This window comes from Haliaeetus albicilla, chromosome 20, assembly GCF_947461875.1.
Source record: "Haliaeetus albicilla chromosome 20, bHalAlb1.1, whole genome shotgun sequence".
NCBI lineage: Eukaryota > Metazoa > Chordata > Aves > Accipitriformes > Accipitridae > Haliaeetus > Haliaeetus albicilla.
The window spans coordinates 20961301-20988010 of record NC_091502.1 but is presented as its reverse complement, the minus strand read 5'-3'; the positions used below and the strand labels follow the sequence as shown (position 1 = coordinate 20988010).

General features: G+C 37.4%; 1 protein-coding gene across 34 annotated transcripts in view; it reads left to right on the top strand.

Moving 5' to 3' along the window:
• DLG2 (discs large MAGUK scaffold protein 2) overlaps nucleotides 1-26710 on the top strand; it is a 1018165-nt gene that overhangs the window by 610704 nt on the left and 380751 nt on the right. For all 34 annotated transcript variants that reach the window (XM_069808461.1, XM_069808468.1, XM_069808464.1 and 31 more), the window contains one exon: nucleotides 11025-11075. In XM_069808461.1, the coding sequence (XP_069664562.1) occupies nucleotides 11025-11075 (51 nt within the window). The remainder of the gene's footprint in view (nucleotides 1-11024; nucleotides 11076-26710) is intronic.

Below are 26710 nucleotides of genomic sequence, written 5' to 3'. Positions count from 1 at the left end.
TCCAACCAGTAGCAAGGCTGAGCCTGTATTCACAGTAAGCACATACATGAACAGGACACGTATACATGTATACACATGGCTGAACAGAACAACATAGACGCAATCAGCACTCACACAAACAAAAGCACCACCAATGGCCTCATTGTGTCCCTCTCCCCCGTTAGTATGTATGTATACACAGTATGAAAACTGCCAGTAGCTGGATTTAGATACTTGGTCAACTCAGTAGAGCTGGCCCTAGATCCTTGCCGTCCCAGATGCTGGCACCTGGGTGTGCAAGCCCTTGAGGCTGCAACCCCTCTCCAGCTGCTGGTACAGACCCCTTTGCACACACCAACAGGTGCGCGCGCACACAAATACACATACACAGAGTGAACAGAGCACCCTTCACCCAAGAAAATAGGTAGAAATGGAGTTTAATAGAAGACATGACAGATGATGCTCAGCAAGCGCAGGGCACAGACAGGGAAGTGCACTGACCAGCCTTGTTTACATGTGACTGGCCTCTTTGATCTCCTTACCCCTCTGTTTTCCCATGATTCTTCCTCTCCAAACCACCTTTATCCCTCCTTTTTCCACACGTTTGGTTCCTTCCCTAAGAATCTCATAAGTCTTGTTGCAACGCTAAGATGCTCCTTCCCTGCATCCCACAATGCGTCCCACCCCTATACGCAGTGATACCCTCCCCAGTCTGTAAGGTGCTCTCCAGTTGACCCATGGTGCTGGGTGTCACCCTTAGCCCATGGGGCTGAGGCTTCCCTGGGAGGGGACAGGTCTGATGAGGTTCCCTCACCTGCCCTGGTGCCTCTGTGCTTGTGTGTGTGTGCACACCTTTGATGGGCTGATGGCCAGGCAGGCTGGTATTTGGGCTCCTTCACCTGCCACGGACCCTCTGTGTTCCTTTCTGGGGGTGCAGGTGAGCTTTTATCACTTACCTTAACACAACAGATTCCAAATATGGGATGAGGTAGAAGAAAACATAATCCAGAAAGAGAACACATCTGTGGAGCAGACATGTTAAAGCGTGTACAGTGTAGTAAAGCCCAGGAATGCCTGTTTAGTGGCCTTGTGGATAGTGGAGAATTTGATGTCCAGGAGATCTATTACACACAAATCTACCTATGATGATCACTGACCACTGACTTTATTACATACTGGTAAGATAAGAACTAGAATATTCTCCAAATCTCTTCTGCCAAATAGTTTACAGTTTAGATGTGGAAATCATAGGTTTCATTATGTCAGGAAACCTAGGGAGAACATACTAAAGATACTTCATATAATTCATGCTCTACTTCTGAAAAGAGATGATGCAATACTTGACATTTTAAAGTGGTATTGCATAACATTAAACACTTTCAAAGTATTTCTGTGTTGCAGTTGTGCATTTTAGTGGATCAAAAATATACTTAGAATGTATTTTCTGGCATAGGGTTTTTTTTCTAACACTGCTTTCTTAATCTGAGGGAGCTTATTGTGCAGTGCAAGCTTTTTGTGCTTGTTTTAAAGAGCATTAAGTGTCAGCATTTTTCTCAAGCTATCTTCTGGCTTTTTCCTTAGCGCTTCAGTAAAGCGTCTCTGCTGTTGTATGCAGTACTTCATAGATAACCTTAAAATTATATATTTTTTTATTTTTTTAAATACTGAGGCAATGTATAGAAATTATTTCAAAAGCAACATTCAGGTGATTTTTCCCTCTCTCCTTAGATTTAAGTTGAAGAAATTTTTATGAAAAACTGAAATTTCTCTCAAACTGATGCAAAACAGTTTTTCCGACGAAGTGAGCTGAGAAGTGTTTGGAACAATTTGCTGAATTTTGGCGAGGCTTAGATTATGACTGGTGATGATCAGTTGTGCTGTGTTAGCTGCTTTTCAGGGTGTGCACTGTTAATCCCTGTGAACAACAGTTACATCAATTTTCTTTCCCTGAGCTTGTGAGGAGGAGCAGAAAACCACTTTAATTTTGTCTCAGCAGTTCAGATTGTCTGGTTTTTTTCTGCAGCAAAATTAATTGGGCATGAGGGAGCTATTCTGCTATGCTTCTAGTTGTATAGTGTAGAGGACTGTGGCTTCCTGCCCATACATACACTAAAGAGTCTTCCAAGATTTTAAGAGAAATAGTTAACCTTTCTGCTGCTATAAAAATACTTGTAAAGCAAGTGATTCATGCATAAAAATCTTGTCTTGTGGAATACATTAATACTTGTTTTTAAACGTACATGTACTTTATTTATGTGAATATTCCTTATTACTCATTTTTATTATTTGTGCAAGTATTTTCTTTACTTTTTCAGGTCTGGTCCCTCCTGCAGGTGTAAGTGCATCCATAGATGAATAAATGTAACATTGGTTACACTAGTACAAGCCCAGTGACACCAATGGGACTTGTGCTAGAGTTAACACACGAGAAGAAAAGAACCTAAGATAATTCATTGATTGTGGTTTTTTCATAGGCAATGGGGTGAGGGAGCAGGGAAGGTAGTATTAATTCTCAAAGGTAAACAAGTTACTGGGAGACAATTTTAGGCACAAAAGTATGAGTCAGAGTTTGTTGTCATTTAACAAATTGCAAGAGATTAGATTATGCTGGTTGTATATTTATTTATTGAGGAAATGGGGCATGCCCATTATGAACATTATATATTGTCATCGTTTAACCCCAGCCAGCAACTAAGCACCACATAGCCGCTCGCTCACTCCCCCCAAACCAGTGGGATGGGGGAGAGAATTGGAAAAAAGTAACACCTGTGGGTTGAGATAAGAACAGTTTAATAGATCAGAAAGGAAGAAACCAATAATGATAACAATAATAAAATTACAATAATAATAATAAAAGAATTTGAATATACAAAACAAGCGATGCACAATGCAATTGCTCACCACTCACTGACCAATGCCCAGTTAGTTCCCGAGCAGCGATCCCCCCCCAGGCCAACTGCCCCCGGTTTATATACTGGACATGACATCACATGGTATGGAATACCCCTCTGGCCAGTTTGGGTCAGCTGTCCTGGCTGTGTCCCCTCCCAAATTCTTGTGCCCCTCCAGCCTTCTTGCTGGCTGGGCATGAGAAGATGAAAAATCCTTGGCTTAGTCTAAACACTACTTAGCAACAACTAAAACTATCAGTGTGTTACCAACATTCTTCTCATACTGAATCCAAGACATAACACCATACCAGCTACTAGTAAGAAAATTAACTCTATCCCAGCCAAAACCAGGACATGCATATTTCATTATGATTGCTATGTAAACATGTCACAGGTATCAAAGAATGCAGTAAATTATTGCTGTTCTTTCCCTGCCTAAAATTTTGGCAGTTAGTATGCTATTGATTTCTCCCTAAAACTGAGAGAAAATTTTATGTTGCATATTTAAATGAATCAAACTTAACCCACAGTTTATGTATTCATTTCTGCCTTTTAAGCACTCTACACATACCAATCTTTTAAATAAAATTGTGCAAAGTACAGTATTCAACATTATTAAAATAACCTTTTAAGTCCCAAGTTTCAAGTACTTCATAATCTTTGTTGATGAAATAAGGTCAATCAAGCAACAGCAATTTTCCATTTTTATATATCTTGTGCATAGAATGAAATACTACACAGGAAAATAATTTCTAGAAATGTATGAACTGTTCAGACTGTTGAAAAGTTTGATGGATTTTCTTCTAAAACTGAAATGGACCAGAGATAGAGGAACCTGACAAACTGAGAGTTTATGATAACTCATATGTTAGGGTGTCAGCAATGGCAGAAGCACAGAAGAAAATGAAAGGCAGAGTGACTGTGAACTTCTGAAGCCGTATAGTAAATTACCTGAATTGCACAAGAAAGAATGTAATTTTGTGGAAAGAAATGACTGAATCCAGTTCTCTGGAATGCACCATTTCAAATTCCTGCATTATAAATTTAAGATACAAAAATGTAAGGAGTTTTACAAAATTATTTTTTTAAGATGTAAATCCTGAAAGTCTAAAGTGTCTCTATATAGTCAGTGGGCAGGCACAGGTTCCTCAAATGGCAGTTCCATCTGAAGACTAAGGCACATGGCGTAAATCACCCCCTTTTGATTCCTATCTCCAGTAACTGTTTAAAAAAAAGCCTGGATAACTGCTTAACTTAGATTTCTACCTGTTAGATAGCTAATATGATGGTATATGAATTTCTCTTCATGTAAGAGAGAAGATTGTAAGTACAAAAGCTGAAATTTGCATTCTTCTGTTGTTGATACTAATTTTGTACAACTTGCAAGTGCTAGCCTAAACAGAATTCACGCACGGATGTCATTTCATTTCCATTTAGTGTGAACTCCATTTGAAATCGTGATCTCTGCTTTGATATGCTCCATGGATTATGCTGGAGTTTTGTGGTGGGTCTGTATTAGATATATTGAGTGCTTACACTTACAAACATATAGGCACTTTTCTTCTGTGGTGTATATGGCCAACATCAGAATATGGACAAAACAAAGATTATTAAGGAAAAATTGATGGCTCACGTTGTAAAGAACAGAGTGTTATCACATAACATGTAAGCCACATAAAGTAACAAGAATACCTAGGAGGAGAGTATCAAGATATATGTTTTTTGTACTGTAAAAAGTGTCAGATCTATAGAGCTAAACAGCTAAAAAAAAAATCTAAATTGTTGCTGAATAGGGGAGAGAATTGTGAGGAGTGAGAGCAGCAAGTAGGGGAAACCAGAAGAGAATCCCTTATTTGGACAAGATTTTGAAACTATGGTTAAGCAGGTGAAGAACATTAGTGAAAGGAATCAAGGTACATGAAGTGTATGAGTGACTTAATAGGAATTATGGGAGAAGATTATGTTAAAAGTTTAGTTGGAAGAGATGAGAAGGTGGAAAGCTAATCATGAATAATCCTTTGGATTAAGTGGGATTAGATAAAGTATATTTAATTCAGTGTGTATGTGGGTGCATCTGTGTGTGAGAAAAAAAAGAACAGATTTGGAGGTAATAAGAAGGAAGAAACAAGCAAAAAACATGAAAAGAATGAAAATCAGAGAAAACAGTGGAGGCTGAGGTAGAGACATGGGAAGTTGTGATTAGTGTTAGGGGATGGTGATACACAAGCGATACAGAAAACATGATTTTGTTCTGAACAAGATTTGAGAAATGAGGTAGGGTAAGATAAAATTAGGAATTCAGAAATCAACCAGAGAAGAGTGATAATAGTTACTTGCTAAATGGATATTGAAAACAAGAAAACCCAGGGTAACAGTGAGGGAGGAAACAAGAGAGGAAAGGATGACTATGGCACAAAAACAGTGAAGAAGAAGGCTGAATAAAAATTAAGGCCAGGAGAAGGGTATAGGAGACATCTAAGAAGAAAAGACTGAGCAAAAAAAGCACCCTTTGAGCAGGGTACAAATTGATCATAGCTGCGATGCAGATATTTACATGTGTTGACCAAGAGCCGGATTTGGCTTCTTGGAGGTCTGCTAATTGTGCGTTGAGAGAGACACCTTCCCTACAGGATGTACAATGACCGGTGGGTGGTCCAGTGCTGTGCAGGCATCTGTGGAAGGATCCACAAATCAGTTGCACATATACTGTAAGACCTATTCCTGATAAAGTATCAATTTCTTCCAAAACCATATGGTCTTTCACTTTTCATTCTTCACACCAGAACAGTTGTATTATGATGAGAAATTTTTAGGTTATTGTAAATTCTCATTCAAAGAGCTTAACATATTGTCCTCATTTCCTAAAGGAAATAGAGGTGAAAAGAAGGAAGTGGGCTTAGTTATACACTGTGATTAAAAATAAATGTGGGGTATCTTGTATAAAAAGCCCATAAATGCACTCACTCAGATAAAGAAGAGTAGCATGAAAAACTTTCTGGCAGCCTCTTTAGGACAGTTTGACAACACAAAATCATCATACTTGAAATCAAAGAACACAGGGGACTGTTTTCTGTATGTTTATATGCAGTGAGAAAGGAAACTTTTAATGCTTCTGGAAAGCAATATCAAAAGGACATCAGCAGGTTTCCTTTGACAATTAATGAAGAAATAACATAAATCTGGAAATGGCAAAGAGCTAAATGAGGATCACTCTTTGGTCTTGCTGATAAAACAGAAATCACGAAGGGCTATTTAAATCTTATACTCGTTAAATTACCCAAATGGTCTTGATGTTTCTGAAATGTAAAATGGACTGTCTTAATTATGCAGCAAATTGGAAATTTTTAAAGCACAAATATATTCAGGGTTACTTGTACAACAAAAATTTGGCAGTCTTGTATTCTGGTGAGGTTTGGGTGGTTAGGCAACTGGTGGAACCATACAGCCAAAAGAATAAAATTTGCATGTTGAGTGAAAATCAGTGGCTGAGTAGTTATCTTCCTATACATATGATAATAAAAGTAGAAGAAGCAGTCTTCTTTCTTGAAGACAGCTGAAAACCAATATCCAGTTAAATATAATTAAAATGGGTTTTGTTTGTAATAAAAGTCTACAGATGTAATTTTTAGGCAAAACAATCTCTTCTTGAAAATAAGACTAAGCATAACAAACAGCTCTAATGACATAAATTTTATTAGAAAGAATAGGTGCAGTGGTTTTGAAATATTAGTTGTATAAATTCTAAGTGTTCTGATGCCATTGTTGCCACTATGATAATACAGTTCTTATTAAAATTCATATCATGACATCTTTATCTTATTGAGTGGGTGGATGTTGTAGATGTGTAGAAGTATAGCAAGAAAGAATTAGGCAATGCTTACTTGTTTGAGTGTAAACAGGTCTACCAAATCAAATAATTGCAGAAGTATAAAAAGAGTATCAAATTATTATTATGAGAAAAAAACATATCTATAAAAGTCTTAACACTTGACAAAGTATGTGAAAATGAAAAACCCAACAGAATGTTTTTCTCAAGGATTTTGGGAATCTATCATAATCTGTAGAATTGATTTTCATTAAGGGACTACTTCAGCTGCTTATGTCATCCTTAAACTGCACTAAATGAGAGAAACTTCCTGGAAGGTCAGAGTAAAATTCTTCACTTGAAGGAATAAACAAATCTGAGTTTGTCAGGTCCTTACTTTGATGTTCTATGTGCTGGGCTTTATTTCAGGTTTTTCACAAAATAGTATATAAAAGACTGTTTTTACCTGTTCCTTTTCTCATTTTCCTGAAAGAGTCATCTGAAGATAAGTGAACTCTAGTAGTGATTAGAGCTTTACCAGGAAATCTCTCTTGAATGCTGCAATCTAGATAGTTACCATACATTACATCTCTTCCTTAAAGACATTTTCTTGTCAAAAGTTTGGGCAAGTCCTCCAATATAACACGTACAGCTGTAAATGAAAAGCAACTGCTACCTCACCTTTGCAAGGAGGTGCTTTAAACATTGGGACTTTATTGAATTATGGTAGCTTTTTCTACAGGGGCTGTAAGTTCATCACACTCCAGATCATGAACATATGTAAGGTCAGGAGACTGAGAAGCCTTCTGGTATCAGAAGTGTATGTTGGTGATGCTGTTCCTGAACAGGGGCCTGTTACTGTCACAGGAGTTGTTGAGCACTCTCTCCGAAGATGGGACATCAGTGTCCCGAATCAGAGGGGGAAGCCAACAGCAATGTATCTTGGCTTTGAGCTTTTGGAGAAGAGGAGAGACTGAATTGTTCCTTGTGGACATCCTAACCGGTTGGGCTTGTGGAGCAGGTGCTGGATAAGATGCCGTGCGTGTACTGCCAGTTACAGGTGCAGACAAGCCCAAAAAAGCAATCGGAAAAGCTGCTGAACCAGAGATCTGGCCTTTCACTGGCATATAATTATGAAAGACATACAGCATCCCTTAAGCAGAACTTTGTTACCAGTCTATAGTTAGGAGTAATGCAGAGAAAACAGATTTAAGGCAAGTGCTCACCAAACTTTACACATTGCTTTCAGACTCTGCTTGTATGTAGTGAAAGGAAACCTCAGGGGCACAATTCATCTAACCTACCTGAGATTTCTAGTGTAGGATGAAATGAATTAAGACCTAGAAGTGCCTGTTTCTTCTCACTGAGTATAAAGAGAGCTAGATGACTACCTCACATTTCAGCATTATAAATATCAAAATTTAGCTAAGATTAAAGTTCTCTGTTGTATCAGCCTTGCAATCCTGAAAGATGGGAAAGAATATTCCCAAACTGACTTGGAAATGCTGATGATTTCTTTGACTGTGGAGGAGAAGAGAAAATCATATGAAAATGTTTGGAATTTTTCATAGTTATCTAAAATCATACAGGCCATAGTCAATTTTGCTGTGTGTTCTTGCTGCAATCTGCTATAAAAGCAGAATTCAGAAAACTCATGTAAAGACAGACATAGGAACAGGTTCCCACTACTTGCAAGAAATGGAAGTTGCAGGTTCAGACAGCTTGTTTAGGTGCTTTGTCAGGCCAGAGACTGTCAAGTTAAAATGGACAAAAACAGAGGGTATGTCCATATGCTGCTAAATGAGAAAACCGACAAGTCAGTTCCAGCGCTGGAGCCATGATTCTCCTCCTGCTTAACTGTTGGCTCACTCCTTGGCTATTTGTTTCCAGCAGGCTCCAGACAGAAACAGCCTTAAGCACTGAGACTTGGCTGAAAATTGACTCTAATTTAGCAGCGTAGGTGCAGCCAGAGAGTCTAAATATGAAATAAAATGGTGCTAGCAATGAATGGAGTGCATACATCATCATTCCACCTGCCTCAGGTAGGTGCAATATCTTATTAGATCCTTTACGAAATAACTGCATTGGTCTTCTGAGCAACCAGCAAGAAAAACAGGGCAGTAAACTGCATATGTAGATATATATGCTTAAATAACAAAAGGAGTTGGATCAAGATCAGCTTTTTAATTCATAACATCCCTGCTGCTATGGAACCTGATAATGGATTTCTGCTGCGATTAATGGCGATTTGAACTGAAGACCTTTTTGGAATCGTGACTGTGGATGATAAAAGAAAACCCTCAGATGATCATAATCAAGATTATTGTTTGTGTGCAAATTCAAATCGAGTATTCAGTTTGTGTTTTCTCCTTTCATCTTTATACAGAGGTTGCTCACTTCTCATGTCCCTCTTTTTCCCATTTTGCTGCACTAACGAGTTTTTAATGCAAAGGAAAAGTGATTATAAGCAGTGAAGCAAAGACAGCTTTATAGAGCAAGACTGAGGAATTGAAGACATAGATCAGAGCTATCCACCAACCTAAGATAAAAGAGAAGTTCATGAAAACAGAGACATATAGATAGCTTTGATTTCATTATCATTAGACAAGAAAGGATGAAAAATGGAATAGCTGTAAAGCTGTTCATATCTAGTATGTTGCCTATATTAATAAAAGAGTCTATGCAGAAAGCATTAAAGTGATAACATAGAACAGGAAAATATTCTATAGTAAAATTTTTGTTCGTATCTGGTTTTAGTGTAGTGTAATGTGATTACCAGATTGTAATAATGTAAAAAATACAAATATTATGTATGTATTAAATATTTTATTCATTGATGCTCTGTTTTTGTTTCATTGTTAAACATGGGTTGGTTGTCTGGACTTTACTCCCTCTCCCTGTTTCCTTTTGAACACAGATTCTGGGTATTCTATTTCTATTACTGATTTCATGGTTTATCAGATCTTGAATTGCAGACAAATTAAATCGTTGGTGGCTTTTATAGGAAGCTTTTGTTTGGTAGATACATGTACCTAGTTATAATATTCACAGGAGAACTACCTAATTACATTTGAAAGATGCTTGACTAGATAAAGAATGATTTGTGTAGTTTTTTCTGATTGCAGTTAGAAGGCTAATATAGAAAATTAGCAGCTGGGAGTGGGGAGGAGTAATAAATGTTCTTGTTCTGAGAAATAACAAATTTGTTCCCCTAAGATTAGGTCAATCCTAATGCTTCACTTCAGTTTTGCTCTTACAAGTTGTTGTGGGGGTTTTTTTCATTAAGTATAAATTCAGTAAAACACTAAAGCAGAACTGTTTTCCAGGAAATATCCTATCAACACAAAACCAAAAATGGCATGATTTGTGGGCAATATCTATTATTTTTGATTAATCAATATTTTCTGGCCAAATCAAAAAATTACTGACTAGCTGTAGCTAAGGGGCACTTTGAAATTCTTCTGAGATTTTAATAATAGAAGTATTTTCATTACTCTACAGTTTACTTACAATATAGTGAACTTTTGTAGCTTTCTCAGATGTGGTACTCTACCCATTTAAGAAATGAGGAAACTAGAAAAGGGTTGTTAAGTGAGTTGCCTAGAGGGACAGAGAAAATCGTGTCAGACTGGAACAAGGTTTCAGAATACTGCTTAAATCGGTGTCATGTCTTCAGCTGATAGATTTCTTGTCCAGTGCAATCCATTTTGGTGCTCTACATTTTGTAGCTTAATTTATTTTGACACTGAAACTCAGTGCAAGAATTGCATTAACATTCTGTGCCTTTTTGCCATTCAGCTGTCTATTACAAAGGTCCTCTGTCATGTTCTTGCCCTAGGTTAATATAGTAAACAAGATGTATTTCAGTATATGTATCAGTGAGTGATTTTTACATAAGTACTATGAATATCCTGTCTGGTTTTGTATTGCAAAGTATATTGGAGCTCGTAAGGCAATGATCAATTAATCTTTCTTCCATTTGTGAGAATAATTTTTAGAAACATGTCTTCTATTTTTGGCAGGAAACTATTACCTTGGAAACTATAGAAACATTTGCACAAAGTCCATGAACACGCTGTATCAAATATCAGTCATATTATGTAAGCAACTTAGTTATCCATCATTTCAGTGTTTTATATACTGAACTTTTACTGTTTTCAAGTTTGTAGGCTTGATTATATGCTATTCAAATCAAAGGGGAGCTAAGTAGTCTGTAATTTAGATAGCCTCACCTATATGTTAAAAAAATGTGTTTCAGTAAACTGGTCATACTGCAGTATCTGTATGGTATGCCTACCAAACTACATTCCATGTGCATTTAAGGAATTTTCCTATTTTCTTTTCCTTAGGTCAATGGAACAGAAATTGAATATGAATTTGAAGAAATTACTTTGGAGAGAGTAAGTATAATTTATTCTTCTCTTGTAGGAAAAAATATAATCTGTAATAAAAATAATGCAATTACTTATAAGATTAAAAATGGTTAAGAATAAAATTATTTACATGTTGAATAAAGATGTCCAATCTTTATTCTAAACTATGAAAATGTGAGTGATGCAGCAGGATAAGCCTTTCATGTTTTTAAGAAGCTTCAGGTGTAGCTACTTGCAGATCGGTATCCAGAATGCTTTTCTTCCCCATAACTATGTCACTGCTCAACTAGGCGTTTGATTATTGGGAAGAGCCTGTGTGACTTGGTACCTCCCTTTTAGCTTGTCAACTGGAATTGTGGCGTCTTTTCTCTTTTAACCTCCTTGATTTCCTTCTATGTGTGTATAACAGAAGACATAACTTTATACTATTAAAAAAAACAAAACCTGCAAAAGTGTTTTTAATGTCCAAGTGACTATATAAAAGCTATAGACCATATCTATGTGTAAAGGGTATGTTTATGCAAGTCTGAATTACGTGAGCTATAATCAGGGCTGGCAGTGAAGGCTTTGTTGGTAGTGTGGTTTAAAAGTAGCACAAAAAAAGAGAGAGATTTAAAATTTGTGCTGCATCATATCTTCCTGGATTTGGTGGTTTTTCCTTGTGTTTTGGTTATATAACTGTTTTCTTTAGACTGTGGACTGACTTTGCCACAAGATCAAGACCAGATGGGCCACATATTGTGTGAGAAAGAAAGTCTAAGCTTTGTCATGTGTCATAGTGCTTACAAAGATTTCTAATGGATGCAAGATTGTCATTACTGAATTCCTTCACTATTCTACCAACAGCCTGGTACTATGAAGTTTTGTCATCTTGAAGCAAACACAGTTAGTCGTCTTTCTACATAAAATGTTTGAATGCAAGGCTGAATTTGCCAAGATGTGACTGATACCATATGAGCAAATGCCTGTAAGGTAGCAAACTACCATTAAATTAGATACTTAGATTATACAATTCATTGCACTTTTTCTGCATGTTATATTTTTAATTGTCCAGGATAATGAATTCTGTAACCATTCAACTTAAAGGGATACAAGTTTATGTTCTCATTGATTTGCGCTCTCAGGCAAGAAAGAACAATATATCTTTTTACCATAGCCATCTTCATAACAGATAACATATAAGGTTATAGGCACTTTTATCTAGTGTCTCTCAACTTATTTGCACATCACTAGTTATTCATTGGACTAGAGTTTCCAAAGGTCACTGAACAGAACACATGCCTCCTGGGTGATATTTTGAAAATCGCTTTAACAGATGTGTAAGTTATCAGTGTACCTACTGCAGAACGAATGTGATTCGCATCTCCTGTACCTGTCTGATGCAGATAATTAGTTATTCATAATATAATACAACACAACATAATAGCAGTTAAAGACTGGACAGCAATAGGAAAAAAAGCTACGGATTTTAATGGAGGCTATTTCAGTTGTTTTCTGGATTGTGCTGAATCTGTGGCTTCTGATTATTACTGCCTGAAATGTTCTGTCACATGTATCAGTGTTTTGTCTCAAAGGCAGGATCCTGTGTCTGCTGGTTTTTGTGTGAGATATAAAACACAAGTGATTGCCTTTAAATAGCTATCATTTATGTTAGACTAAAAGCATTTTCAGAAGACAGACATTCTCCACGTTGATTATGCATTTTCTTCCACAAAACTGGTTTCAGAAATTAGATGGAAAATCATCTCTCTGTATTTAATGGCAAAGCTGCAAAATGTATTAAGGTTGCTGCTGTTGAGAGATAAAAACGTAGTTTGCCTATATCAAACATTTGGTAATAAACTTTCCATTTTAGTCCAGTTATCCAAGTTACAGAATTATGCATCCCCTAAACCATCAGATATTTTCTTCATGACATTTATCCTCATTTTGAAATAGTCAATATAATTTAAAGGATTTTACAAAGTAAAAGTTAAATTGGTTGAAGGTGCATTGAGGCTTTTGCACTCTTTCCTGCCTTTTTTTTTTTTTTTTTTTTAATAGCAGAATGAAAGGAAAGGTGGTAAAGGATTGATTACTTCAGAGCATCTCCTACTCTCTATAGACTTGGCAAGGACACCATTAATTTAATTGTAGGAGGTCACCTTCACCCATAGGTGACATGAATTTGTGTGGGATGTATTCCTGAAGAGAGTTTCTGGCTTAGGTATGATCCTGGCGCCAGGATGAAGAGATGGCTCCATCCCTTGGGGTAACATAGGACCACTGTGTACGTGTTGGCAGAATGCGTCCCATGTGGAGCTGGGGAGAAGATCAGCAGGGTCTCAAAAATGCCAAAAGGACACCCTGCTAAGGGACTGGGGGGATGAACGGTGCAGAGATGCTGAGCATAACTGAGCTGCCTGAGACCCAGCTGGCGTACCAAGAAATGACTGCAAGGATACAGCAGGCTTGTGTAGAAAGCTTTTTTATTTTGCTCTTTGACATAATGCTGTTCAGTTGTTTCTATTTAAAATGTTGCGTCCTAGTTTACAGTTTAACAAGACTTGGGCTTTTGAGCTTGAAAGGCTTTAGTGAGAGATCATAAAGACAATGAATTTGAGGCAGATCCACCTTAAAGCTGTGATCAGTGCTGATCAGGAGTTAAGGAAGTTGTAAGTACACCTCTGCCAGCCCCCTCCTTAGTAGCATGCTTTTATCCTTTTACTCTTCAGTTGTGCCAGCCACTTATCAGGTACCATCACCAATTCCTGAGCCCACCAGGATCACTGTTAAATAAGTGATCCTCATTTAGAGCTCTCCTAAGAACCTACTTGAGTAACACAATTAGACAGTTAAGAAAAATCAAACAGTTTTAATTCCTTCAACTACCTCAGAGAATGTGTGAGTTTCTCTGCTAACTTACAGGTATAAAATGCAGATCCAGGTGTAGACTAAGACTTGGTGATATGTAATAAACTACAATGCCCAAATGCACACTTGGACAAAATTCCTTAAAATAAGCCATTACCTTGCTCTATCTTGAATATTAAAGACATCATAAAAAGGAAACTCTACATAAAATGACTCACATTAGTGCAGTGATGTTAGTCTTCCATTACTGCAGGGCTTGAAAAATATATCCAGCGCTATCAAGAGACCGATTTGCACTTGTAAATCTGTGGTCAGTGTAAGAGATAACTGAACAGACTCCATGACAAAGCCTAGCCTAACTTCTGTAAGCTGGAGGAAAGTTTTAGTTGATCGACTCTTTGGTACAGCACTGTGCTTGGAGACATATGCTGAAGAGAGGATTTCAACAGAAGTTGATGGAATATCAGCCAATATCAATAGTTACCTTGAAGAAGACTAAAGAAAGACAGTGGGTCACTTAATGATTCATGTTGGATTCATGCCAAGTTCAACATCTGAGTTCAGATCTCAGTACTTTTTTGCTCATCTAGCCTTGCTTATTCTTTAGATGTTAGAGAAAAAGAAGGTAGTTATGATTAGTAAAGCTGTTTTCACAGAATCTTTTAATGACTTAGCATGTATTTTCATTCTGTATCTGTATAAAAGTAAAATTATATTACTTTTTGTGGAATAGACTGTTTAGAAAAAATTCTATCAACACTGGAATTAAAGACATCTAGTTCTCAGTGCATTTGCATCATGAGATTGACTGACCTTGGTATTTGAACTGGTCAAGCTCTGACTGAGAATTTCCCCAAGATTGAGACATGCATGAAGTGCCTCTATTTCTTTTTCTTTTATACTCCTGTGGATTCTCTGACCTATGATAACAATTTAGGTTACACTGCAGAATGTCCCTGTTTTTAATGAACCACATCATTTTACAAAGGTTTTAGGAACTTACAGTTTTCTTTCCTCCTCACTTTTTCAGATTTGGTTGCAATTGGCTATTGGGCTTACTACAGTTGAGGATAAGACAGGCATGGATGCTCACATAGCATAATCATTTCCTTAGAAAATCAGGTTAAAGATACTCCAAAAGAGTAAATTCTCAATAATTATTTATCATCTGGGACTATGCTGTGATAACTCTGATAAATTTTATTCTGTATCCACCACGTGCTCAGTGGAGAGACTGAAAATCTACTCTCTCTCTCCTTTCCTTTGACTTGATATTTCAGTGACAACAAGTGCCATGAGAAGATTTCATTTTTCTAGTTCAAGATTATTGCTCCTAAAAGGTTGGGTTTCCACATTTCCACCAAATTCAAGGGTCTATTCAAATCTCAACTAGAAAGGCTAAAATTGTAATCATAAGTAAACTTAAGGGGTAAAATTTTAAAATCCTGAAAAAACAGTGGAAAAACAATTCGTCATACATTTTGGTAGAGTAAGGAATTTATTTCAGGCCTAGGTTTTTATTTTCTTTGCTACCTTGTAAACCTAAGAGATAATTACTACTGTACTATTAATTATGCTGTTTTCATCACTAATTTCCTTTGTGAAAATGCAGAAGTTTGCAAAAATATGAAGAAGTGCGTTCCACTGAACACTGAAGAGCAGTGGGAATTGGATTGTATTCAATGACGCAAGGATTTTAATTTGACTCAGTGTCTTATTTTTTATATCTGTCTTGGTTTGGTAGAGATCATAGAATCATAGAATGGTTTGGGTTGGAAGGGACCTTTAAAGGTCATCTAGTCCAAGCCCTCTGCAATGAGCAGGGACATCTTCAACTAGATCAGGTTGCTCAGAGCCCTGTCCAACCTGACCTTGAATGTTTCCAGAGATGGGGCACCAACCACCAATCTGGGCAACCCTTCATCTTTCTTATAAGCCCCCTTTAAGTACTGGAAGGCTGCTATAAGGTCTCCCCAGAGCCTTCTCTTCTCCAGGCTGAACAACCCCAGCTCTCTCAGTCTTTCCTCACAGGAGAGATGTTCCACCCCTCTGATCATTTTTGTGGCCTCCCCTGGACCTGCTCCAACAGGTCCATGTGTCTCCTGTGCTGAGGACCCCAGAGCTGGATGCAGAACTGCAGGTGGGGTCTCACCAGAGCGGAGCAGAGGGGCAGAATCCCCTCCCTCGACCTGCTGGTCACGCTTCTTCTGATGCAGCCCAGGATACGGTTAGCTTCCTGGGCTGTGAGTGCAAATTGCTGTGTCATGTCCAACTTTTCACCCACCAAGATCACTGTTTGCTTGTATGTCTGGGAAATAAGGTTTTCACTATTAGTCAGTTGTGTATCTGCTTTCTGCCTTTTTTTAAGACGTTAGACACCAGTTGTTCATGCATCAGTATGCTTTGACCTCTCAGAAATGAGATTATAGGACATTGCAGTGCCAGGAAAGTCCTCCTTTATGTGGTTCAGAAAAAAACAGACTGGAAAGGAGTGGTCAAGAAATGGCCACTAGGAAAAGGTATTTTCAAAGTTTAAAAGCTTATGCCATAGACACATGCCTTTTGAGAACCCAGAGTGCACAAATCAATATCCAACCATCAACGGCGTCGGTGGAGTGGTCTGACATCTTCCAACAGGAGAAAGTAAATCTTTTAAAGTGAGTGTCCCTCAGGTACCTGCCGAGCTCCTCCAAATGCAGTCTTGCTATCTGAGTGTTTAATTCTGCAGAACTGTAGATGTTTTCTTCGCTGTTGAAAGCTTTCTGACTGGGTGCCCTTATTACGTTTCTTCTTTGCTAGGCTCTGCCTGCTTCCTAAGTGAGAATAAGTGGTAGTTATTCTTGCAGCCTCAGACCAAAATAAATTGTAATTCAAAGGCAGAATCCTTCTTATTGACTAATTTATATCAAGTTTATAGTAGAATAGTGACCTATGGGTGTTTATTGCAATAAAGCTCACCCGCAGGAATTTTTTCTTGGAAGGGGCCAGCACAGTCAGCCTATGAGAAGAGGCAAAAGTATCTATGTACAGAGCTGAGTTATCAGCAAACAGAAAATGTGAATCCCATCTTTTTTATTGCTGTGCAGACCATTTGAAAAACTGATCTCTTGGGTATCCCTATAGAGTCTTTGCAGTGTGTTTCTCTGTGTATGTGTAACACAAAGTTCTGTAAAATGAAAAAAGTAATTAAGAAAGATTCTTGAAAATACAGGTGTAGTGCATGCGAACGCTCTGCAGGAAATTCTCTTATGCTTTCTAATTCCAATCACATCTTAGTTTAGAGTTGACGCTGATAGGCAGTAATATCAGTGGCTGTTGTTTATCTTCAGAGAGGTTTGTAAGCATTAGAAAGGGCAGGCTCTCTGGCCTCTAGATGCAATGGATTAAGCAAGGTCTGCATTCTCCTTTCACCTCTCGTGCCTTATCAGATTTTCCTTTGACCTTAGGTTGTGCAGGAGCAAGCTGATGAAAGGAGCTGATGGATCCTGGTGTGCAGTCCTGCTAATGTGACACTGAAATACCAGGTCAACATTTTCCAAAGCAACTGCAGAATTTGGTTGCTTTAGTTCAATGACCTAAATTAAGATTCCTTGGAACAGTCTCATTTTTGTGTAACGTTACTCACCCAAAGCATGTGACTTTCTCTCACCTCAGAGGAGCCCTAATTTGGCACCCAAAATATAACTAATCACTGGAAAACTTTGTTCTTTGTTCTTATTCTGTCAGAGAGTCATTATGCTGAAACTATTCTTGGTTGTAGAGGTGTGCATGCCTTGAGGGGGCCTGTTCCAGCTGTGCTCGGTAGAGGTACAAAACGTGCCAGTCTGGGGCATGTGTGGAAAGGCAGAAGAGCTGGGAAAGGGAGGGCTGTACCTGCTGAGGGACAGAAGCTCCCGCCTGGTGTTGTTAGCTGTCATTCTCCACATACAGTGTCTGGGACCGGAAAGTCAATAAACCCACATAACTGTCTTACTGAAGACTATTGGCTAGAGAAGTGAAGGAACAGCTGTTAATATTATATCCCTCTTAGAGATGTGAACAAAATATTTTTATTTATTGTTACTGCTCTTAACAATTTCATTGCTACCTGTTGGGAGTGCAGTGAAGTAGAACAGGCGAGCTGCCCACAGTTATCCCAAAAGCAGTGATAAGACTAGGAGGACTAGTCTGTTTAATGTCCTTTACAGATAGGCATGGTCCCAACTGCTTCAGAATAGGCATTGCCAGAAGAATTTGAGTTATCCAGGGAAAATGTTAAAAAAGCACATGGCTTTCCATTCAGCCACTGTTTATAAGGGAGACTTGCCCTATATTTCATCATTGCTATAGCTATGCAGAGGGTGCATCCTTTCCCAGCTGTGGAGTGGCAGCACTTCTCATCTCAATAGTCACAACAGAAAACTGCAAAGCCGTGAAAGGAGACAAAGGAGGGGAAAAGGCTGTAAGTGACTAGGGAAAAAAATTTAACTGCTACACTGTAATTAGAAAAAGAAGCTGAAATAATACCATACATTTAGCTCCCTCTCGGTGCCTATCAAAGAAATTCATATTTTCGTATTGTTATCCTAGAATCTTGCTTTTAAATCTAAGTGGCTGAAAAACATTGCATGGATGCTAGCTCAGTTAAATCAGAATAGTGTATTTCCTTAGATTTATCACTTCAGTGCCATTTAAACTCCTCTGAGGGCATTATCTCAGTGAAGGATGTCCCCTGCCATGCATGTGTGCTAGCTTTATATTTCAGATAGAAAAAAATACTTAGTTTAGATTTACACTTGATGATTCAAGCTTTCCAAGGCAAAGAGTATTTTTATTACTATGAATTAGGCTTTTATTCATTTGTAGATTCATTTTTTAATGTCTATGTATTCACTGGTTTTAGAAATTCATATAATGGTTTCTGGGTATTTCTGTAGTTGAGGGGTTCACAATTTGTTTCATTGAGCCCTCAGGTCCAGGGAAGATTATGAGAGTTTTCCTGTTGTGTGAGAAATTTTAAATAACTGAATATTCTGTTATGAAAGCTCACTGCGGTATTTTAGCATTTTCAAAATAATTTGAAGCTTTGAAGAACACTCAAGCAGAAGAAGAAACTTGGAGATTGTTTGATATATTTTTTTAAATTTAATAAGAGTCACTCGACACACTGAGCCATTTTGTTCCCAAAGGAGTAAAAGAAATTTAATTCTCCAATATACTGAATTGCAAGCCTGAAGTTACTTAAACTCCCAGCATTGAAAACTCACAGGGAATTTGTTCAGGGAGAAAATGTCAGTAGAAAATACAGATACTAGAAAGGAGGCATTAACACAATACTAGAAAGTATTCTGAAAGTGATAGAAACGAATTAAAAATCAACTGCAGAAAAAAATTCCCCAATAGTGGTAATGATGTATATTCTATATAAAAAATGAAGAAAAGTTGAAAAGTTAAGCAGCATCTATTTAAGAGTTCAAAACCTACCTATGTGAGTGCAGGAAAGAGAATTCTTGTTCATCTCTACTTGAGAGTTATCCCTTTAACTCTGCCAAGATCATTGAGACCTTGAGTTACCTATTATGTGAAAAGTTATTTCATGCAAGTCATAGCTGCCTAGAGGCAGCGTTCTGCTGCCATTTCTTTTAAATTATTATTATATTGACATTTTGTTTTTTAGGTAATATCACTCATTTATTGCCTTTCTCTCATTTCTAAATCAGTTGCTCTCACCAGATAGTTTGCAGTGAGTAATTCTGCTGCTTTTTTGCATTATTTACAGCTTTATATTAAAATTGCCTTTACTTTAGATGTAGCTCTTTAGGATGTGGCCTTTCAGCTTATTTGGTCTATTATCTTTAGCTGACAAAGTCCAAGCTTTATCTCACGCCTGTTTGGTGTTCGGAAAGGGAGCACCTAACGCAGATTGGTTGTGAACTTGCCTTGGTAGTGAAAGGAGAGCAGAAAGCATCAGAGGGGTGCCTTGTGCCATCCCAGGATAACAGTGTAATGCAGGCAGAGTGCAGTTCCTTCTGCAGGTGCAAATGCAGTGGCTAGCAGAGGAGATAAACTTGCAGAATATTGCAGGTTCTGAAAGGAATACTTAAGTGTGCAGTAGATAATGTTGGTCTAATGAAAAAAAAGCTTTGCACAGTGAAACAGGGCAGCCTTTTGGAGCTGTATCCTCGTCCTCTAGGCTGATGCTGGAAAGCAGACCTTTCCCCTCCAGCTTAGCACTTCTGCTGTTATTAGACAATAATTTCGCCTGGAAATAATTTTGCAGGAATAAATCCTTTATTGATTTGAGAGTTTAACACAGATTTAGGGATGTTCTGAGTGCTTGGATGGTGTCCCAATTTTCAAGAAGTGCAAACAAATGGGTATTCTGCTCCACACAGTTCAGCTTTTCTAAACTGGCATAAAAAGCCTACTAGTAGAAATCAATCTGAGCGTATCGCCCAAGGAAACCTGAAGTGTCCCGCCCTGCAATACTTCAAATCAATCAGCGCTAGTCACTAATGAGCAGAGCTGCAAGTGTGACTTCCAAATAAACATACCAGTTCTGAATAAAAGCTTCTGGAGGACTAATAGGAGGGTATGTATACATTAAAAAGAAGTAATATGTGTGTCTGGAAAGATATCTTTTCCAAGAAAGTATGTAAGAGTCTTCTTGCAGAAAGATTGAGAAGGCAGCGCAGAAAAAAATAAGACAAATTAAAGAGCTACAAAGCACTGGTTCGACTTAGTTTTCACTTAGTTTTGCGACTGGCATTGACAAATAATATGTAGATTTAAAATGATATGTACATTTAAATAAATGAGAACGATGAACCTCAATTTACTGGTAGAAAATGAATCATTCTGGAGATTATAGTAATCATCTTGCAGCAAAGATGGTCATTTTCACGGCAGGACTTTTTAAAAGGCATCTTTGATGTACTAGATTTGTCTCTTCAGAAAAAGCCATGTTTTGCATTGCAGAAAATTGCCTTTCATTTTTGTTATTAATTTAGAATCAATTGTAATGCATAAATTAGGGCCACTCAACCTTGAGGAATCAGTATGCCACTTCCGTAGGGAATGACACTGCAAAGACAAAGAGAAATAAGGGGGGAAAAAAGGAGGAAATAATCTGCTGGCTTACCCAGACTGAATTCAACAACTGTCATTGCTGTGCATCATAACATAGTAATACAGTATCACAATAAAAATTTCTAATTTGCTCTTTGAATGCAGCACTGCAGTTATTTTCTGTTCTTATGCAATTGTATTTGACGCAGTCAGAAGATCATTAGTCTTTCACTTATAACTACCATCCCGTTTCTCTCTGACTCAATGAAGGGAAGAAAAGCTCTTTCTCATCAAAAGAGGGTTGTGAATTGATCTGGTACACTTTTTTGCAAAGTAGTTTTGCAGGAACAATAGCCCACTTTGTAGCATGTAGAAGTTCCTTGGAATTATATGATATAGACCATTTCCTCTCAAAGTTGTCCCTGTGTTTAAAACTGCAACTAAATGTCAAATGGGTAAGGTAACTCCAGGTATGCTGAAGCTGTAAGTAGTTGAAAAGCAATTGTATGCTGCTCATGCATGTTTTATATTGCAAGATACTGCTTTACCTTAAGAATTTGACCTAGCTGGTAAGTCTCAAACATGGCTTGAAAGTCACCTTATGCAGCTTAATGTGATATATGAATTCTGACTGAATTCTATGAATAATTTATTTTTTTGAGTGTTTTTTAATTTTGCAGAGTTTAACTGGTTGCACTTGGAGCACAATACACATTTCCTGTATCTCACCTGCAAAGCAGAAGAGAGGTCCTGGTAGCACACTTTCACTGTGCAAGTTTAATACATAGAATGCCATTAACAGGAATTAAATTATATGGGGGGGAGGAAAACCAAAACTGAAATAAATTATGAGCTTGTAATTTTAATTTTTACTAATGTTAAATAATGCTTTGAAGTGCAAATATATCTCTTAACTGTGTTGATGATGATGATGATGATAATGTACCTAGTGTTTTTTTCATATCTCATGATGGGGAAACTTGAAGCACAGAAAAGCGTGTAAAAGTAAGATGAAAATACACATATCCTGCTGTGTAGTCTAGTAGCCTACTTTTTGAAGTCCACTTTGAAGACTACACAGTGAAAAGTACCTACTCCATTGATGTAAAGAGTCTTAATAGTAATGCAAAATTCACAAAAGTTTAGGGGAAATGGGAAAGAAGGTAGCAATTTTAGATTCTTAAAATGTCCCTTGAATTTTTAAAAATGCTAAAATATGTGCACTAACTACTTGTCCACCCAATACTTATTTAGGAATGAGAAATATAATAAGAATAATTAGTTTATACAAAACATTGGCAAATGTAGTTATAAAATAAACACTTGACAAATAGGTATTTTTATTATGCTTCCAAAGCAGAAATAGGGCTGCATTACACACTGAGGTACTTATATATGTTTTTATCAATAATCATGTAAGAATATTAAAACACTGAATATCGAAATCGTAATTGGATTTTTAAGCAAGGAGAAATGCTATACCTATGCAACTTATATTATAATTAATATGCTTAGAGATTTCATATTAAGCTTTCTCATGGGAAATCTAGAGATCTATTGTTATAATTCAAATGTGGAGGAATGCCTTTCTGAGAGGAAGCTTAGAAAAGGAATATGACGTTTCTAGGTGTATTCATTATAATGTGGGAGAAATGAGAGAGTCAAGAGTGTGTGTGTGTATAGACCTACAATAAAAAAAAAAAGAAATTGTAACTGCTTTGAGCTATAAATTTTGAGCTAATGTAACAAAAGCCATTAAAAATCAATGTCTACCCTGATTTTCCACCTCCAAACAATACCATTACTCATCTCTCCCAGCAGCAGAGAAATATCTATTGAACAGGCTGAGGAAAACCATCATCTTCCTGAAACTTCAGTGCTAGTTTAACTGGGTGGAAGGAAATCAGATAAATCAAAATGTAGTGAGGGCTTAGAGTCTAATGCAACTCTGTATGAATAAAGCCCAAACCTATCTTTAATTATGAGAATGAGCTAGGGTCTTGATTCTCCAATCTGATTTCTAAAGGAGTTGAACAGCATCTGCATCTGTTATGCTGTGTTTTCAAAAGATCTTTGAGTACTGAAGAAATTTCAATGTATTGAAAGAGAGCTAATGCTGTGGTGGGGCTTAAAAAGGGTGAATGGGATGGTGTGAGTCATCATGGTATCTGTGTAGGTCAGAGTAAAAGGAGTGCCAGACTGCTCTGGGTAAAACACAGTTAGGTATTATAAACTGGCCAAATCTGAAGTCATATGTCAAGAAAGAGAATACAGCCTGTGTATGCAATGAAAGACTCCTGCCTGGAAAGCAATGAATCTGCTGGGCCTCCTTGGCTGGTCATCAGCCAAACACAGAGTTTCAGTCTGGTGTTGTAGCCGAAGGTCTAGTGAAGACCTTAGGTGCATAAAACTGAAGACTGTAGAGTAGAACAGATTTGGGGATGTGGAATACAACAGAATCTGGGACCTGATGTGTAAAACTTTTGGAATATCTTGCTTAATTCTACTTGAAAAAGATGCCGATAACTGAAGACTCTTTCGGGGAGGCCTTGAGGGTTATTGCGACTTTGGAAAACATACCCTCTTAGTGAGACACACAGGAAGCTCCATGAATTTAGCTTCTTGGGGGGGAAATTAACAGGCGACTTGGTCAGAGAAAACATGAACTTAAATGAGAAATAAGCTTTAAGAGAGTGTTCTTCATCCTACTTGGAAGGAGATAACAGGAGCTAACGGTTTGATGTTGAATTTAGACAGGTTGAGACTGGACATAAATATGTTAATAGGTTAGCAATGAAAAACGAGAAGGACTGGATGAAAGTTTTAGGAAAGGCAAAAGGGTGTTAGGCAGCAAGAAAGACAGTAGCTGATAGAACAAAAAAAAAAAAAAGGAGGATAATGTAAGTACTAAGAAGGAGAGAGTATTAATGAATGCAAAAAACATTGGCAAACACTAACCAATCAGATAAAGTGCAAAAATGGACATTTTGGGAAGGACAAGGGACACAGCAGGATGTTGGAGGTTAAGATCGGGTTCAGCCACGTTAGTGTATACATGTGACACGTAGCTGTGTATGTAGCATATTTTTGATAGATCAGCAAGGCAAACCGAATGTTCAGAAACAACATAGCATCCTTTACTGCCATCCTTCTTTACTTTATGAAACGTAGAAGACGTTAAGTTAAGAAGGCATTAAAGCTATGGGTTTTGTTTGAAAAAAAAGTTCTCAAGGAATGCAAGGAGACAGATGTGTGCTCAATTTCTATAAGAAGGGGAAGAACTGCAAGGCCTATCCTGGCTTTTATCTCCTTTTTGCAGTCATTGCTCTGCATAAGTAAGAGACATTGTGGAATTAAGTGATATTTTTCTCCAGAGATTATTTAAGTAGGTCCTACAGCCTATATTAGGCAGGATTTCAAAGTAAATGATCCAGTTGTGTCCTCTGTCTTAGATTAACTTTGAAGCATTGATTACCTACTTGGACATAATTAAAAAGGTGACATTTTCCCAAAACTGTATTTGTAAATTAAATATTTTTATCTCCTTGCTCTGAGGAACAGGGTATTTCAGGTGCTATAGCATAATGACTGTTGTTAAATACTGTCATTTTAATGGTGACGAGAGTCAGCAGAGATCAACCCCACAAGTTCTTAATGTTTACCAGATGATGTATCAGAGTGTCTTCGCTGGAAACCAGTCTTCCATAAATGGAGACTGAACTCTGTATGGCCAAAGTGATTTTTTTAGAGGATTTTTGAAACCTTCAGGAAAAATAGTCTTCAGATTGTTCAAATTTGCTTCTAATATACTGGAGGAGGGATAAAGAAAAACCTGAAAAAGAATAAAGTAATGTATTTGTGAAAAATACATGCTTATTGAAAACAATTACCAAGAAAAAGTGTTTGAAATAACACACACTTGAAATAAATAAAATTTTAAAATACAAATAAACATTAGACAAAACCAGTCTACTTGAAGAGGAAATAAAAACAATAACAGCTGTTATGGGACACAAATGTATGCTTTGGAAATTGTCAGATTTTGTTATATTATTCTGCTATGCTTAACAAGCATTTTGCTTGTATTGTATTTTCTCGGGTATATCTACTCTCTAGATACCATGGCTAACTAGCAAAAGTGATTTATAGATACAAAAGCTCTTGCTTCACTGGAAAACAGAGTGTATGTATGAAAAATGCACAAGTCAAAGTGAATAATGAAGCACAGTGCAGCAATCAAGCTGGATCCTGGAGACCAGCTGCACTAAAGGGAGCACAACCACATTAACTTTTTCTCAACAGAAACATGAGCAACAATACAGTGACAGGACTGTGATGCTAAATAGAGTCAATATACTCCACTGTACACCGCAGAGTCAACGTTAGTTTAAAGTTCTTTGCACAGTAATACATTCGAAGTATAACTATGTCCAAAAACCCACAAAAAGCCCTAGTGGTCAGGTGTACAGTGAAAAACTAAGTCATGAAGAGGTTGGTAGGAGCTTGAAAATGGTGGAGCAAAAAAGCCCCAAACCAGGTGTGTTTAGTTGCAGGTGAATTTTAGACTGCATAGAGATCTGCAGCCTATGAGAGAGAAAGGTTTTGTTGAGAAACTGAATGGCAAACCAACATTTTTAAAGCTTAAGGTGAAAATGGAACTAGAACTGTAAACACTATTATAACTTTTATCAAAATCTCAATGGCCCCAAATCCTCTGTCCTTCTTGAAAATTTAGCATAACAAAAATGTAGGGACAATGTGCAAACATTGGATACCCTGGAAAATGCCATCAAAAAGCAAATGCAATATTTTCCTATATTTCTTCCATTTCTAATGAGTGTGTTTATTTTGTTTTGGTTTTACCTTGATCTTACTGATGTCCTAGCTTTCAGAGGTCTTTAAAATCTGGTGATAATTGCTTTCTTTCCTTCTTACCTTCAGCAAAAATTACAATTTTTGAAGATGTTACAGTGTAAGAATTGGCTATATAAATAATTTTAATAATAAGTAAAAATCAAAGTTATGTATCCATGAAGATATCTGATAAATTGGTTCTCAGGATTAGTGTGTGTTGTTTTCTCAATCAGGTTTTCCAAAAAAATAAAGGATTCCAGAGCATCTGTTTATCCTGCACGTGCTTGCCTTGTAAATAACTGTCAGAGCCACATTGGCCGAAAAGCTGTTACTTCTTTGAACAAAAAGTAGTGGTAAGAATCATAGTTGGTTATAAAGCACCTTGAAGTTTTGCCTTAGAGGATACTATTTATGTGGATAGGATATTGAGCAAGTCTTCCAACAGAGGCAGTGATTCACCTGGATAATATAATAAAGCATTTATCTTCTCCACATTTGGGAGAAAGGGAGCTGCAACCTTTTTTAACACTGGTATTTGTGGCTTAGATTCATAAAGGGACTTAGATGGCCAAAGCAGCCACATAGATGAAGAAATGCAGGCTTCCAACTCTAAAAAAGTGCATGGCAATTTAAGTACCACAGGTCTGTGTGCATTTCAGAATGTGCCGCCATTGATGCTGGTGACCTTAATTCCACTCTTGCGCTTTCCTGGGAGTGCTGCTGCTCATAGATCACCACTCTGTCTTTCAGCTGGCACCATACGAGATTCATGAACATGATGTCTCTGGGTTTGAGTCACTTAAGAAGTTTGATTTCCCAGAGGCACTCTGAACCTGCTCATTTAATAGGGAGGGATGAAGAGACACGTGGTAGCCGCCTATCTGTTCCCACCCCACCATTCAGATGGA